General features: G+C 43.5%; 1 protein-coding gene and 1 long non-coding RNA gene across 5 annotated transcripts in view; one reads left to right on the top strand and one right to left on the bottom strand.

Moving 5' to 3' along the window:
- LOC113844462 (uncharacterized) overlaps positions 1-1,169 on the top strand; it is a 12,865-nt gene extending 11,696 nt beyond the window's left edge. For all 4 annotated transcript variants that reach the window (XR_011811304.1, XR_005267772.2, XR_011811303.1 and 1 more), the window contains one exon: positions 50-1,169. This is a non-coding gene — a long non-coding RNA (uncharacterized lncRNA). The remainder of the gene's footprint in view (positions 1-49) is intronic.
- SEC62 (SEC62 homolog, preprotein translocation factor) overlaps positions 1-16,280 on the bottom strand; it is an 18,374-nt gene extending 2,094 nt beyond the window's left edge. The window contains exons 1-7 of the mRNA XM_027464260.3: positions 16,122-16,280; positions 8,854-8,962; positions 8,366-8,471; positions 5,408-5,612; positions 3,737-3,829; positions 1,148-1,208; positions 89-208 (exon numbers count right to left, since the gene is read on the bottom strand). Coding sequence (XP_027320061.1) covers positions 89-208; positions 1,148-1,208; positions 3,737-3,829; positions 5,408-5,612; positions 8,366-8,471; positions 8,854-8,962; positions 16,122-16,157 — 730 coding nt within the window. The 5' untranslated portion in view covers positions 16,158-16,280. The remainder of the gene's footprint in view (positions 1-88; positions 209-1,147; positions 1,209-3,736; positions 3,830-5,407; positions 5,613-8,365; positions 8,472-8,853; positions 8,963-16,121) is intronic.

Raw genomic sequence — 16,280 nt, 5'->3', positions numbered from 1 at the left:
AGGTTGTTCACCCATCTGAGCCAATGTTTAAATGTTTCTACCCTTTTAGACTTCACCTGCTGATAAAATGAAGAAGGCCGACACTTACCAACAGCAAGAAGAAGAATACTGGCTACAAAACAGCCTGCACCTACACTGAGGTAATAAACACCAACACGCATCTCTGCTGGCCAGAGTGGAAACAGGGTTGCAGCTATAACAGCGATCACTAAATAGGAAGATAAGAACAAACATATGAGACACGTGCTTAGTTGTTCCTCGTACATACACGAAGGTTCTAGGCTTACCATTTACTCAAGGTATTGGCTTAGCAAAGTATGAGTTACACGATAGCATTTTAGGCCTTGACTGAAATATTTTCTAGTTCCCCTGCTGTTTTCATAGTGCTTACACAGACACCAGGGACCACACTGAGCAAGTCTACATTGTTATACTTGATCAAAAGAGAAAGGAGCACCCCTGGAAAGGCAATAAGCAAAAAGGTGAGCAGGGAGCTGCCAACAACCAGTCCAGCAGGAAGCAGGCACAGAGATCTGGGTGGAGCTCCTGGTGGCCCAAGGATTGATCAGAGAGCTGAATATGGCCCCAGGGGATGACAGTGGTTCCCTAGAAAGGTGGTTCTCACACGGAGAGGAAGCTGCAAAGTATAGGTCAAGGGCATTGGACCAGCAGTGAAATTAGCTGTTAGCTCACTGATGTGAGTGAACAACAAGATTACATTCAATTTAAAAAAAAAAAAACAAAAGCTGACTGCCTAAACCAAACAAACACAAGGGTCAGAAAGGTATTATTTATAGTTTAAATTAATAGCTTTAATATCTTTCCCATTTTTATATAACCCACCACAGCGGCCTATGAAGCAACTTGCTCATTTGTTTAAACTGAAATAAACAGCTTGCAAACTTGTATGAGTTCAGACATCTGCTGAACTATGCCTTCAGCTGTCTTTTGTGTGTGTTTTGTTTATTTGCATGCATCCTCCCTCCATCCTGAGATCAAAAACCATGTCATGTGATTGGTATCAAGTCATGCTGAAACTGAAGAGCAAAACAGTTTGTCCAGGAAGATGAGACATTTCTGCAAGGAGAGATATCCTGTTGATATTCCCCCATTCGTGGTGGGCTTGCTACTGTCTACTCTTACTTACCCAGTACAAGTCCCATAGCAAATGTTTTAAAGTGAACAGGGTCATAGATCCACACATACACCTACAACAGAAATAGTGATTAATACTTGAAAAGCAAGTGCTCTGATAAATTACTTAATTTATTTCCTCACTCAAATGCTTAGTGCCTTGCTATCTTGCTTTGCACTGAGAAAACAGCACTCTGGCTGTTAACGTACAAATGTTAAAATAACATTTCTGCCATATCAAGGTAGAAGAGGAGGGCAAGGGGTTGTGTATCCTAAGAAGTGTTAAGGAATTGAAACAGGTTTGTGTCAGTGAAAGAGCTGCAGAAAGAGACAAACAGCCATGGGGCTGCACGCCTGCATGCTCCTACTGATTGCCTTAGGTATGTACTGATCGTAATCTGAGCTTGGTGGCAGGAGGCCTAAGGACACTGTGCTGCTGGAGCGGGACATGATGCAGAGTTTACCTTGCTGGGACAAAGTCTTCAGGCAGGGAGAGAATGAACTTCCCCGTTGTTTAAGAAAAACACAGGAAATATCGAGATCTATCAAAGAATTGCTTCATAAAAGAAGTTTTTTCCCAGATTAACTTACAGGTGACAAAATTCCAGGGAAAACATTCAAACTGTAAAACTGATGGGGAAACGAAAGATTCAGAAATGTCACTGAATCAAGGTGTTTCTTGTCATCTTTTTTGTTCTTCCTTTACACATTAACATTGCTCAGCACGGAGCCAAGAAAAACTTATAAAAATTTCTCAAGTCCACAACTGGAAACAAAAATTGCTTCTAGCTTTGAAGAGATTCTCTTAAGAGGAGAAACACAAACAAGCAAAAAAAAAACCAGCAGACTGACCATGGAACAAAGCATCAAGCTGAAACGCTCAATTCAGCTCAAGTCCCCTCTGATGACCTCAGATAAATGTATTGTACCCTCTGTACCACAGCACACTTACCTAAATGCCTACCATTGCAACACTGAGTACCAGATGTTTGCATGACAGCTGTGGCTCCATCTGAATCAGATAGGTTCAGTTTTTAATGAAAAAACCTTCCCAGTGAAGGGCAGTTTTCTTAAACTAGTATTTTTTTCCCTTTCTCACAAAATTGAACAGTTTTTATAGTTATCAATAGTTAAGATTCAAAGAAGCAGTTGACTACTAGCAGCCAGGAGCCCTCATAGCAGACAAGTTGATAAAAACTACCAAGACGGCGCCTTAGATGAGGCAGTAGTGCAGTTTTTCAGTGTGATGCAACAAGAAGTATTTAATGCTATTCTCACTGGGTATAAAAAGTAACTATATGCAGGCATTGCTCTGCTGCCATTCAACTGCTCGGCAAACCCAAACTGAAGATCATGACTGGACAATATAAATACTGAGTATTACACGCTATCCTAAGTGCAAAAGAATTAAAAAGAAAAAACAGCTCTAATGTAAACACCCAAGGAATGGCTCTAAATTAGCTCCTACTCAAGAAAGTTTATGGGAGTTGCGGCTCTTGAAAAATGGGAGCTCATCACTAAAAAATAAAAATAAAAAATGTTCGGACACCAGTAAAGACTATTATGCTGCTAATACAGCACTGCAGCCTCGCTCTGAATGCTGCATGCCATGCTGGGTACTCCATGTAAAAGACAATGGGGAGGATCAGAGGTATGGGTGATTGTACACAAGGTGGGATGAAACAGATCAAGACAGCTTGTAAAAGATCTGACTGCGAAGATCAAAAAAGAGATACATAAAGGAAACACGTTTTCCACACAAGTAATTTATTTAGAGTTCACTGCCACATGTTTTATAACCAAAGGGCTACTAGAATCCCAGGAGACATTCCCATACAGTGACACAAAGCATGCTGAGAACAGTTTATTTTTGCTGAAGTAAAGAGTTCCTAATGTATCCCAAATCTTTAAAGCAGGAATATGGCTCTGTACGTTAACCGAACTGTTGAAGAATTAAATGATTTGACTTCCAGGAAAGAAAGGTGCAAAAAGTATTTAAGACCACACACAATTTCAGTGGTAAAGCCAGGATAAGAATTCAGAATCACCCAGCTGCTCAGATCACAAAGTCAGGCAGCCTCTGGATGCCAGATACTTTTGACTTCCACTCCTGGGATTGCACTTCATGTTCTAAAAGGCTTGATATTTGTTTAGAAATCTCATGAGGCCATTTTCATGAGAAATAGCCTCATGAAGTCCATTCCCCTGTTCAAAACAGGGTCAGCCATGACGCCTGACCAGGTCGCTCAGGGCTTTACCTGATCCAATCTTGAAAGCCTCTGAGCATGGAGACTGCAGAACCTCCTGCACAGCCTGCTCCAACACCTGATTACACCACAAGGACAAAAATTTCACCTCGTGGCCAATAACATGTAAAGTACAGGGAATTAGGTTTTCTTTTAGATTTTTTTTTAAGTTCCTGTTCTACATTTATCTGCCCCTAATCTCATTGTAGATATCTAAAACCCAGTGTTTCAAGATAACCCATCACATTGTCATTATTTTTCCCTTCCACTGGACAAGAACGTCTGACGAAATGTAAATTACGCTATAATCTGGCAGTACACTGACACTAAATTTAGAAAGTATCCATAAATCTTACCTCATTTCCATCCAAGAAAACTTGGTCTTCATGTGGCTCAAGTTTAAATTTCCTCTTAGTTTCCTTTTTTTTGGGTGTTCCTGGGGTCTCATCCTGGAGAGAAACACAAATTATACATAAAAAACATGTACAGGGTTTTAATTTCTGGTATTTAATATATCAAGTCTGACAACTTTTTACAAATTAAAAAAAAACGAAACGTGATCTTAAGTGAAAACAATATATTTACTGTATTTCTTATTGTCCTCATCCCTTAACAACTGGGTATCTAAAAATAAAGGCAAATTGTAAGGAAAGAGAAATTTTATTTATACATAGTACCTAAGGACTAAGCTGTAAATTTGGGATTAATGTGTTCAAATGCACAGCAAAGTTCCACTGACATTAACCACAAAGTCTACACAGAGATCAAGCACAGAGTACGACGCTTTATAATCGCTAGCTCTCATAGAATTAATGGGTATCTTGGTGCCACATTTACCACACAGGCATCCTTCCAGAATCAATTTCTGCCTTTTCATTCTCTACCTTCCTCAGTCCTTTTGGGACCTTGTGCTTCCCTCTTCCCTGCCTCCTATTTCACTCTCTTCGCTTACTTCTTTGCTAGAAACTAAATTTACAATTTTTGCCCTGTGTTAAGTTAGTACCCAATGGCTTACATCATCCACTAAAATATCAGTTCAATAATTAATGATTAGTTTAAAAATTAACATTGCATTTAATAATAACACTTCAGATTACAGTGAGTTGGAGGACTTCCTAACTTTCAACATCAGCACTGTAAGGTATCTCAGGAGTTAGGTAACCTTACACTGCCTTCTCTGTTCTGACCGCCAGCAAGACTGTTTTGTTTCTCATTCCTTTATTAGCCATGTAGCTTTCTTTTGAGATCTAGACCTTTGTACATGTGGACTGCACCTTTGATTGCGTGCCATTACCTCACTCAGGAGTGCCCAGACTGCGGTAACTTTGAGCACTATCCTACTAACTCTCACTGGATTCATATCACTGTATACAGAAGACAAAATACATCTCTTCATCGAGTCTGTCCAGCAGATTCCTAATGTTTTAATTTATGATTTCTGTTCAGCTACTAGAATAAATCAGGAATGAAAACGTGAAGAAAACATGTAAAACTTGTACAGTAATAACAGTAGGAACTGTAAAGAATGTAGATCAGACGTCTGTAAAAACTAGGCATTAAGGAGATTAATAACAGAGCTCCCATACACAAAGCTGGCCCAGTATTACAGAGCTACTTGCAAGCACCAAGTATCACATTCCAGACATTCTTATCACCAAACATGGCAGAACTGCTGCTTCATTTTACATACACAGCTGCACCGCTTTGAGATGTTAGGGCACACACATACACATCCATCTATGCTAAGGTGCAGCTGCACAAAGCATCAGTGCCTGCTGCAGCAGAGCAGAAGGAAGCTTTCATTAACTCAGTCCGCACTACAAGGTGAGGAGATCTAACTGAAGTCTCCGTTTTGACCTGAATCAGAATCAGAACTCCAAAATGTAAAACGGGTATTTTAAAGACCAAAACAGGAAGAAAGACTTTAGAAAAAACAACCATATTTTGAAGCCAATATGATCTTAACAATACCAGTTAATGTCTTCTCTGTTAACAGGTTTGTCTCTCCTCTTGCAGATTGCACTTACCTTCTTACACTCCTCTTTTTCCCCATCCTTCTTCTTTTCTTTCTCCTTCTTGTTTTTTTCATCTTTGCCACTTTCCTTCTTGCTCTTCTTCTCCTCTTCTTTCCCACTCTCAGCCTTTCCTTTTTCCTTTTCTTTCTTTGTATCCTTGTCAGGTTTCATTTTCATCACTTTTAATGCTCGATGGAAGAACTGTTTCTTCAGGAGTCTTACAATGAAAAAAGTTAGATGATACAATTTAAGTGTGGCTGGAATTACCATGTTTACACACGCTTACATCATTAGGTAACAGTCTAGACTACCTAATATAACCACGAACAGCATAACTGACTGACAAAGGTCACCATCACAAATGACCCCATCTCACCTCTTGCTCTTTTTTGTTCATCTGTTCAGAACTGAGTAGAAAACGTAGTTTCCTGTGCCAGTGTTTGGCATAAACACAAGTGAATACACAAGATGTAGGATGGAGAAAGCCATTGAGTCAATTTAATGATCTTTCCCATTAATACGACTATCTGATATATATTTGCAAGTTCATGTCAACGTATTTCATCGCCAAAATAAGGAAGTAGACAAACAGCTTATTAAGTTACTTGGTAAGAGGTGCACATTGAATAAAATTACCACTGGAACTGTGGCACGCGTGTAAGCATTCCATTCACATTAGCTACAAACATGCCTTACAGCAAGTACATGTATGGCTGGCTGGGCCATAGGACGTAGTATTTGGCAGTCCTGAAGCTGTGTAACAAGTCCTGATGCTGTGTAACAAGTAATGTCCTTGAAAGGCCCATACCCAAACTCAGAGTAGGAAGAGCAGTACAGGATCCTGCTCTTCAGACTGAGGGGAAGCAGTGGGTTATGATTGCAAGGGCCAATTCACAGCAAAAAGCTGACCCTACGCATCAAATCGATTTGATTTGTACCTGGTTTCTTTCATCTCTTGCTGCAGATCAAATCCTTATGCTGGACTGCCTGTTAAATTAGGAACTCAGTGAAGAAAGAGAAGTCCTTCTACCGCTTAAACGTACATGCACGCTGATTATCAAAGACAGCTGCTTCAGGTTGTTGTGGTTTAACCCAGCAGGCAGCTAACAGAACTGTTTGCTCACCCAGCAGTGTTATTGCTGAGCAGGACACCCCATGGCATAGGATATCCCTTTGGTTGGGGCCCACTGTCCTGGTTCTGTCCCCTCCAGCTCTTGGTGCACCCCCAGCCTGCTCGCTGCAGGGCAGCCCGAGGAGCTGCAAAGTCCTTGGCTCTGTGTGAGCGCTGCTCTGCAACAACTAAAACACTGGTGTGTTATCAGTGTTATTCTCATCCTCGATCCAAAACATGGCACCATACCAGCTACTAGGAAGAAAATTAACTTTATCCCAATCGAAAGCAGGACACAGGTTAATTAAAATAAATAAGAAAACCAAACCAAGCCAAAAAAACTTCCCTCAGACAACTGTTCATGTAGTTTCTATTTCGAGCAACAGTAGACCACTTGCTTGGGAGCACCTACTTTTCTTCTCAGCTGGGGGAGCCATCCCTGCCTCCAATGGAGCATGAACTGACCACATTGGAAGCCCCCTGCAGTGGGCCCGAGCATGGAACCACGCTATCGGAGCAGCCAACAGGCAGCTGGTAAAGCAGGACAGACCTTCACATGACAGTGAAATGCAGTGAATTGCTTATTCCCACCATTGGCCCTCTTTAGAGCTGCCAAACGCAGCGTTAGTGCTGTGGTTTCTTTAGATGGATATGTGAGTGCACCAGGAGACCTTACACACTGGAGTCACGCTACGAATGCGGACAGGAACTTATTAAATACGGAGCTATTCAATGCAACCGACCCAGGATGGTGACACAGAATCTGATAGTTGTTTTCTGTTGGATAGGGCAGGTAAAACAATCACAACAGCCACACCAGGAGAGTTAAGGTACTTCTTTTTAATACACATGAAAGCCTAAACAGCCTCTTCTGCTGAAGGGACTACTTTCCCCGTTGTATTAAGACATCTCTCCATCTCTCCCAAGTGGCCAAGGAAGCAGACAGTGCTAACGTTTAAAACCCTGACAACAGCGCACGAGATGATGCTGGTGATAAAAGTCAGAGAACAGAGGGTCAAATGGATTTTTTTTTGCATGCTACATTGTCACTCTCTATCCTGCTGGAGCTGAAGGACTCAACCAACTGTTGTCTCATCTGATGGTTTAATAACTGAGAGGCAAACATACAGACCTCAGTCCAAAGATCCTGGAAAGGAAGATATTTTTCTGCTTGCATTAAAATAAGTTCTTTTTCCTAAATTTTCTTGACTAAGTCAGCACAAAGATCAAATGGCATCAGCCCTGTCTCAGCCCTAGAACTAGGGGCAGAATCTCACCTGACGGATGGCTATCTAAGAAGCCCAAAAAGAAAAAACAAAACAACAAAACCCCCTAAATATAGTTGTTACTTGTAAGTGGCTTTTGCAGAGCTTTCCAAGTATAAGATTCAGCCCCAAAAAAGGATAGAAGGGCCAGAATATGCCATTCATCTAAACAAAGCACTTTGAGTCTGCTAAGCAACAGAGACATGCCACATGAGAGGAATAAATTGAACCTCAAAGTTCAGCTTTTGCCATAATGGCAGTCCAGGTCCACAGGAAGGAGACAGTTGAGAGCTCTCATCCTGCTGACATAAAAGAGCTATAACATTTAGGAAAATTTGCTGCCCCAAACAGCATAACAAATGCAGAAGAGAATTTGTGAAACAAAGATGACGACACTACACTGTTCCTATTTCTCATCTGACACCCTCAAACATAGTAATAAAAATAGTCTTTATTTTTACATACTAATGCTAATGTCTTAGAATGCATCAAGTCCTTTTATCAAAGAGGCCTAAGCAAAACTGTTTCTAAGTAACGAAGACATCTTGACAACTGTACTCATTAATAAAAGGGATGATTTAGATTAGGTCATACCTGTTGCAGTATTCAACTACAGACTCCCGAGTAGTAAACAACGCTTCTTCTCCTTTCTTTGCCTTTGCCCACTTAGAATCCAGGAGGCAATCCACAGCTTTTGAGGCTAAAGGGAAAAATGGGGGGGAAAAAAAATGTGTTAGAAAGAATGACATTTATTTCATCCTGGAGTCTATATTACTTGAACCACACCAGTCAGTCAGTTCCAGTGTCGTTTCACATCTTCTCAATTTTTAAGGTAAATGAGTAGCTGCTATTCTGAAGTACTTGACAACTACACACCTTTAAATCACAGAGTGAAACGTTTATTGTGTTTACTTCAGATAAGATTAATTTTACAGCTACCTAATGCTTATCTAAGTTTTCAAAACTGTACTGAAAGATCGGTGCTTATTAGATAAAGCACAAAAAATAAAAACAAAATCCTCCTCCCACCACCCCCAGCACACTGTTAGACAGTTTAGTTCCGTGGTTAAAAGTAACCCTACCGATAAAATAGTCAACTCGGTGGCCCATCATGTTGGTGGATTTTGTTGGACAGTTGAACCGTAAGTATTTAGCAACAGCCTTCTCCTCTTTGAACGGCTCACCGACCTCCTACAACAGAGAAAGTGCAAAATTAAGAGAGTCTTAAGCACATGGGAAAAACATTCACTTGGGCTCAGAATTCAGATATTGCAAAATCCTCATTATTTGGTGGCAATTTATAAATAACAAACAAAATGTAAAAGACGTGAACATAAGTCATTATTCTCAAGAGCTTTCTTTCTACAACATGCAAAAAATACATAATCCCAGAATCTAGTGTTAGATGATCTAAAAGTAACAACAACAAACTCATTCAGCAGCTCTGTAAAAAAGGCAAGTTAAAGGAGGAAGTCAGAGGAAAGCACTGGACACTTGGCAAATGGAAAGCTGCTTACAAGGCTGGAGGAAGACAGTTGTGAAGCTGAGAGTGAAGAAAAACAATACAAAGAGAAGAACTGGCATGTATGAAATGCCAGCAACACAGGCATGTTGACAGAATACTGAGCAGCTGGAATTTCATGTCAAAGAGGGGTGAAAACCATGTTGAATAGAAGTTGAAAGATTTGTGTCAAAGTTTTCAGTACAACTGCACGACTACAACGTGACTTAGACTCACGAGTACCATCGAGGAGGTTCTCCCAGTCCAGGGACTAGGAACACCAGTATAAAGCGCAGCACGATGAGGTACATGCGCTCCAGAACAGGCATTTTAGGAAAAGGGCAACCTTAGACTACAGACATCAACACATGCCATACATTTCCCAACTTGCAGACCAGTAGCAGAATTCAAAGGACTTGTAAGACAGAAGGCAGAAGATAAGCGTTTTCAGTTGTGTTGAATTACTGCCTAGTATTTGTAGGGGGGGAGGAAGACCTTTTGAACGTTCCTGCTTCAGAAAATCATGGAACAAACATTTGGGATATTACACCAATTCACACAAACTTCCTCAAACTCCTTTTTGTAGGAGCTCTTTCAATCAGCAGGGCTCAGGTCTCCAGGTCCCCTCCCCACTGCGACCTGGGGATCCGTCACACAGACACCCCAGGACTTTTTGCAGGCCGGCAGCACCTTTTCTGTACCTGTCCTTGTGCTGCCCACAGAAATGCAGCACAGAAGCCACGAAGACTGTGGATTTATGGGGATATACAGAACACAAAGATTCAGTTTAAAGACACGGCATTTTTAAAGGTCCGTTCCTGCTTTGAAGCTGCACAACCACAATATTGCAAGAAGCAGAAACGCAAGCTCAGGCAGTTGTTACCCCTGAATAAAAACTTCAGACAGTGCGAGCAGTTAACTTTCAACAGCCTGCACTGCGAGCTTTCAAAATCAACTGGTTAATGAATGATCCTTCTAAAGGAGATTTTTGCTTTTCCTACCTTTTTAAAGAAAATCAATCAGGCGCAAGATATCCACCTTACCAAAAGCACCCAGTGGTTTGTTAGTTCTGAGCCTCCTGAGATTTTTTAAGCCTGAATTCTTTGTTTGTGTGCAGAACTATGCTCTCACACTCACCAGTTATGTTTACAAACACACGCCAGATGATCCTAACAGACCTCACATGGATGAAAAACTTTCTCCGTGTTCGACCCTTCATTTTTCTCCTTTCCAATTTTATCAGTCTGTGTGTAACAGCAGATAACTACCCACTGGCAGTGCACGCATACACATCATTTAGATACTGTGGTCTGATGTCCCCTTATATGGTGCACTTGTACCAGCAACTATAAATCCCTAATTATCTTACTAATTTTGGTACCAAACCAGATTTGATTTAATAGCAACAAACTACACCACAATGCACTGAAGGGAAACGGATGGACGTGCCACATGATTACGGTACGGCATCCACACCAAGGTGCCATGGATACAAACGATGAGATGCAGCAGCTGTATTTCAGAATAATGCTTTTCTCACGTTTCCAACCAGCACTTCATACTCCTGATGACGATTCACAACGCAAACGCTCTTCTTTGTAGCACGGTCTGTGAAACAGCCCAAGAAGTCACTCACTCCATTCCTCTGCCAGGATTTCATATTTTTTCCTTCCTTAAATGTTTACGATTCTGCTAAGCCATGTGATGTGCTATTCAGGCAGCGGCTGGCACCAGTTTTTTTGATTGCTCCTTACTATCTAGTGCTTTGTCCTTTTCTGTGGGGTTGCTGCGGAGTAACCCAAGCAAAAAAGCTTTCCTGTCAGAGAAATTGCCATAGTTTGACCAAGCTCGTTCTTAGAAAGTTTTCCTTGCAAATTAATCCCCATTTTTCATCCTATTTTCAGCCCTTTACTTGCAGAGCCAGACTTCTGTTACAATATTAAAGCAGATGACAGACAGAATACTGAATTCCGTCATAAAGCAAAGTCAACAGAAGCACTGAAAATGTCAATACCTTAAATGCAAGTTTTTAAAGATGCAGTTTATCAGGTCTCTATGTCCAGCTGTAGAAATAGCCAAACAGGGGGCTTCTTAGGCCTCCTGTACATTTAGAAAAGGGTTACACAAATGAATAAGGGGTAGTTTGGAATAAATTATGAAGCTTTAAAGCAGACAACACAGCCTTAAAAAGTGTGTGAAAACTCTTCAATATTTAAAGTTCACTTTTATAGGGAAGACAGAAGACCTGCACACTTCGATTTTCAGAACATCATCCCTCACAGACGGTTTCTGAAGCCGAACAGTTTATACAACTTTCAGATAATGAAAGCAAGACATTTGCGTACTTAATCAGGTGCGGCCGATCCTCCCAGCTGGGAGTTTACATCCAGAAGGAGTCTACATCATTCCACGCTCTCCTCCTCATACCCTGCCTGCACACACAGCTGCATCCAAGTTATCTCGTCCCAGGATGGTCTAAGCACGTTGGAGTTGGGCTGAATCACCAGCCTATCTTCTCACGGCCTTGCAGACTCTCAGGATGCTGTTTTCTCATTTTGCCAAACGAGCCTTCTCCAGGGGGGACTGCCAGTGGCACAGAGCTGGCTCCAGCGTTTCCTCTGCGCCGTCAGAGGATCTTTTATCCCAAAGTCCCTTTCCACTCCCAGTATGGCACGAAAGGCACGAGGACTGGCGTGGGGTTCAGCTCTAGTATGACCCACTACAAACCATCACTTACTGCTGGAGCAGGGGTTAGGCAGCATGGACTTCATGGCAGTCCACCAGCTCCTGTAACCACTGCCACCTGCTTTTGAAGTCCACATTCAGCACACGGCCGGTACCACAAACGAAATGCACACAGGCTAGAAGGCACTGACACTTACATCTTCAGCAAGTGTTGACATCCAAACCCACACAGACATTTCCCAGGATTTTCTAAATGCCTAAATGTTGTTACAGTGAAGTTTGGGTGAACTCTTCAGGGACAACCAGCATTTTAACCATCTAAGAATCTCTGAACACCTAACCCAGCCCCTAAAGAGACCCCCTGCATCACCCTTTGCTAATCAGATAGAGGTGGTGGGGGCTAAGCCACCAACCTACATGGAGCACCTGTACCTAGCTGATGGGAACGCCCTCACGTCCCCCCTAAGGTAGGGGCTGGCTTCTGGTTGTCCTGCTAAGGACTCAAACACATCAGCTTTCCAGAGGATGCTGAGGGTGTCAGGGCACACTGAAAAACAATCGCAGGCTCTTCAATCAGTGGTGCTCACACGGGGCACGTGAAACCCCAAAGCTCCCTCCTCGAGAAGATTCATACCCAAACCTTAGGCTGGATGTTCTGTGGCAGGGAAAGGTGTCGTCCTCACCCGCTCTGTTGAAACTTGGGGACTTTGCCTAAAAGAAACCAAGATGCTGTAGAGCAGAGAAGGAACACACAAGTTAGCACAATTTGATGCATCACTGGATGAGGCTGGGTCGGGGGAAAATAACGCTTTAGGGGATGATCCTTGCTCTTAGGACTCCGTCTGAATTTTCTTCAGTGCCTACCAAGGGTAAAGCTGCCCGGCTCCTGCCCGGATGACCACTACATGGATTGCCCCAGGTCTCTCAAAAGGCGCCATGGCAGAGGCAGGCAGAGGAACCAGTTCTTCTGCATTGCTGCGGCTGTCTGCTGGCCACAAGACGCTCACTCTTCTGTACAGGAAAAGGTTAACCTGCTTTTGTCCTGTACATGTCCTACGTGAGTAGAGGTATTTGTTTGTTTCTTCGTTCTTTGCAGCTATCACTAATTTTCTGGAGAAAAAACTGTGAGTTTGTATATTTACAACAAAACACATTGGGTTCTAAAACCCATGCCCAAGGAGCAATGCACGGTATTTGGAAGATAAAACTTGCCAGCTGCAGTCTTCTCCTAACCTGAGGCCAGTTGTTTTGACTTTCTCCCTTCCTATCGCCAAAAACCTAATTCAGATTTTCATACTACAGGGATTCTTTTGTTATTGACACGAGGAGCTATTATTTTAAATTCCTGTTTTTCTGTTTTCCCCCCTCAATCTTTGTTTCTTCTTCCTTTACCACTTGATACTACTCCCATTTGAAAAAGCTACTTCGCTGTTCTCCCTGGTTATCATCCTACTCGGCTTTACTCAAATTTACCAGAAGATAACAGGAAAACAGGCCAGCTGCATTAACATTTCTCGTACTGGTACAGTACTGCATTGTCATTTCAGAAGACCCTTTCCGCACCCACTCCCAAAAAGCTGTACCACTTTGCAGCAATGCAGCTGTTGCACATTTTCCTTCCAGCAGAGCCCAAATCAAGGCACAGAAGAATGACCAGCAGGAACAGTTAATACCATTTAGTCCATGTCCTTCATCAGGAGAATCTCAAAGCTTGAATCCAAGAAGGGAAAAAAATCCAACAACAAAAGCATGTTCTCCTGTTACCCCCAAACCTCAGTTTGCAGTTGAGGCGTTTGCCAAATGAGTGCCTCAGAAGAGTTTTCTCTATTTATAAAAGTGATATCTATACGCATTAGCATTTTGAGAGTGGAGGGCACAGCACTAGGATGCTATGTGAGTGCTATTAATCGCAACGCAAACACAACTTCACATCTGCAGAATAAAACCATGCACAATGGAATCTGGCCAAAGTAATTAAAACTTAATGCCGACTTAATAGCCCAAGCGCAGACCTGCCAAAGTGCCACGTGTTACCCAACCGAACGCTCGTCAAAGCGACCAGCTCAAGATTTGGTGTTTAAGCGAGCGTTTCAGGACAGACTGTTTTTCCCAAGAGATGAAATAGCCTTCATCGGGTTGCTGGAGCAATAGGCATCCAAAGACATCCCCCAGATGTCTTTGACACCCAGAGAGGTGTCTGTCTCAAGAAGAAATATTAAACTAGCCATCAGACAACATATGTTGTTTTCTTTTATTAAGTCCTTCATATACATCGAGCATCCCTGACTTCAGAAGTTTGAATCACGTGGGAGCCCACTGGCTCTAGCAATCTGCTTCCCACAGAACAGGCTCTTTGCACTGCTGCGTGCCTCCATGTTAATTACAGTTAAATTACCGTCAGGAATGACAGCGACAACTTAACCTACAAAACGTCTTCACTCCGGCTTTTGAAGTTAGGATTTCTGTAACTTCCCTCACTTTCACCTTGCCAGAGGAAGAGTCGAGCCTCAGCGGTCCAGATTGGGCAACGTATTTCGTTATGAAAATGCATCCTGAACAATAAATCCTTCCTGGTATCGCTTCCGATGGAAAAGCAGGCTTGAGAGAATTTTGAGCTGTTTTATTGCCCCTTTTTGCATGCCTCATCTCACATTTAGCTTGTTGACCAAAGTACCACGATTCACATCTTGATGGTAGATATAAAATTATTCCAAAGCCTGTTTTTGTACACGCAATATTTGTGATTGAGGTCTGCTCCATCAGCTTTTTCCACAGCTAAATATTCTGTCTCCTGCTACAGTCTTACTCTTGACAAGAAATTAGTGATGGGGCATTCAGATGTCAAACCCGCTCACAGCATGGTAAATAGCCTCTTTAGCAGGGGGTACACACTGCCCTGAAGTAAGTACTCACTTCTAAAGCACTTCAGACACCTACAAACACACACCCCACTCTTCCTTTCAAAAGCAACTTGCAGTGTTATCCTGAAACACGATAAGCATACTGTAACTATGTCAAGAAAGTTCAAAAAGCTTAAAAAAAAAAAAGGCAAACCAGAAAAATACATCTTGCTTTATTCACTCTGACCAATTAGGATCACCCTCTGGGCATTCAACAATGTTCTTTGTTCCGTGTCCTGTCTTCCCATTGTCACTGGGACTACGAGGAGGCAATAGGGACGTAGCTGTACAGCTGTGCCACAAATTTAGGCCAGAATCCCAAACCTTCAGCATTCACACCTAGACACGGATGCAATCGGTAACAACCCAGGAAATCCTCCTATTGCTAGCAGGCTGGAAGTAAACATGTGCTTAAGTGCTTGCAAAACCAGAGCCCTGGGTATTATACAAAACATTAAATTACTTTCAATTTGGTTTTGATGGATGCTTGATTGGGCTGCTGTCATCCCTCCTCGGTAAGGGACAGGCTGGGACAATTCTGGAGAGTGAATAACCCTGTAATGCCCACCGCCTGTGATTGATAACTTATTTAACAAGGTTCTGGTTAATTACTATTTGCGTTTTTTCACGGTAATTTGAATTAAAGGGGAACAGGCACCACTGCGAGCACTGACACATCCCCATCTTCTCAGGGGAGGGGAGGGAAAGGAGCAGAAAGCGGGGGGCAGCGAAGCAGAAGGACAAAGTCTGAGGCGTCCATCTGTTGAGCAGCTCTGCGATTCCCCTCACAAGCGTCACCTCCACTCCGAGCACGGCCATAAAACCTGACCACTCCTCAGCGTTAGGGCTAATAATAAACACACACCAGCTCCCAGCTCCTGATGCTGTAGCTGTGCACAGAGCCGCATCAGGACCCCCGCAGCACTCACAAACCCCAATTTTTGGCAGGAACGGCTCGGGGGGGGGACACCCAGCCCTCCCCCACACCTCCACCCGCTTCCCCCCGGCCCTACCGAGCCCCTCAGGGCGGCCCCGCGGCGCTTTGCTAGAAAATTCCCACCCCAAACCCCCCTCAGGTCCCGGCGCGGGGCTCCACCGCCTCCCTTCCCTTTCCCCTTCCCCCCCCCACAACCTCCCCTTCTCCCTCCCGAGCTCCGTGAGGGGGCCGCGGGGAAGGCCTCGGGGCCCGGGGCTCGGCCGCTCTTTCCACCGAGGGCTCCCCGAGGGGGGCGGCGGAGGCCGTGAGGCCGGCGGGGCTCGGTACCTGGGTCCGCTTCCTGTGGCGCCGCCGCTCCGCCATGTTGTCCCCGTCCGCTCCGGCGGTGACGTGGGGCGGGCGGCGGAGCGGGGCGCGGGGGGGGGGAAGGAGGCTGCGGCCTCGCGAGAGGCGCCGCGGAGGCCGCGCCCCCCTCAGCCCCTCACG

Source organism: Anas platyrhynchos, chromosome 9, assembly GCF_047663525.1.
Source record: "Anas platyrhynchos isolate ZD024472 breed Pekin duck chromosome 9, IASCAAS_PekinDuck_T2T, whole genome shotgun sequence".
NCBI classification, from domain to species: domain Eukaryota; kingdom Metazoa; phylum Chordata; class Aves; order Anseriformes; family Anatidae; genus Anas; species Anas platyrhynchos.
The sequence above is the reverse complement of the archived record's forward strand: the minus strand, read 5'-3'. Positions and strand labels throughout refer to the sequence as shown.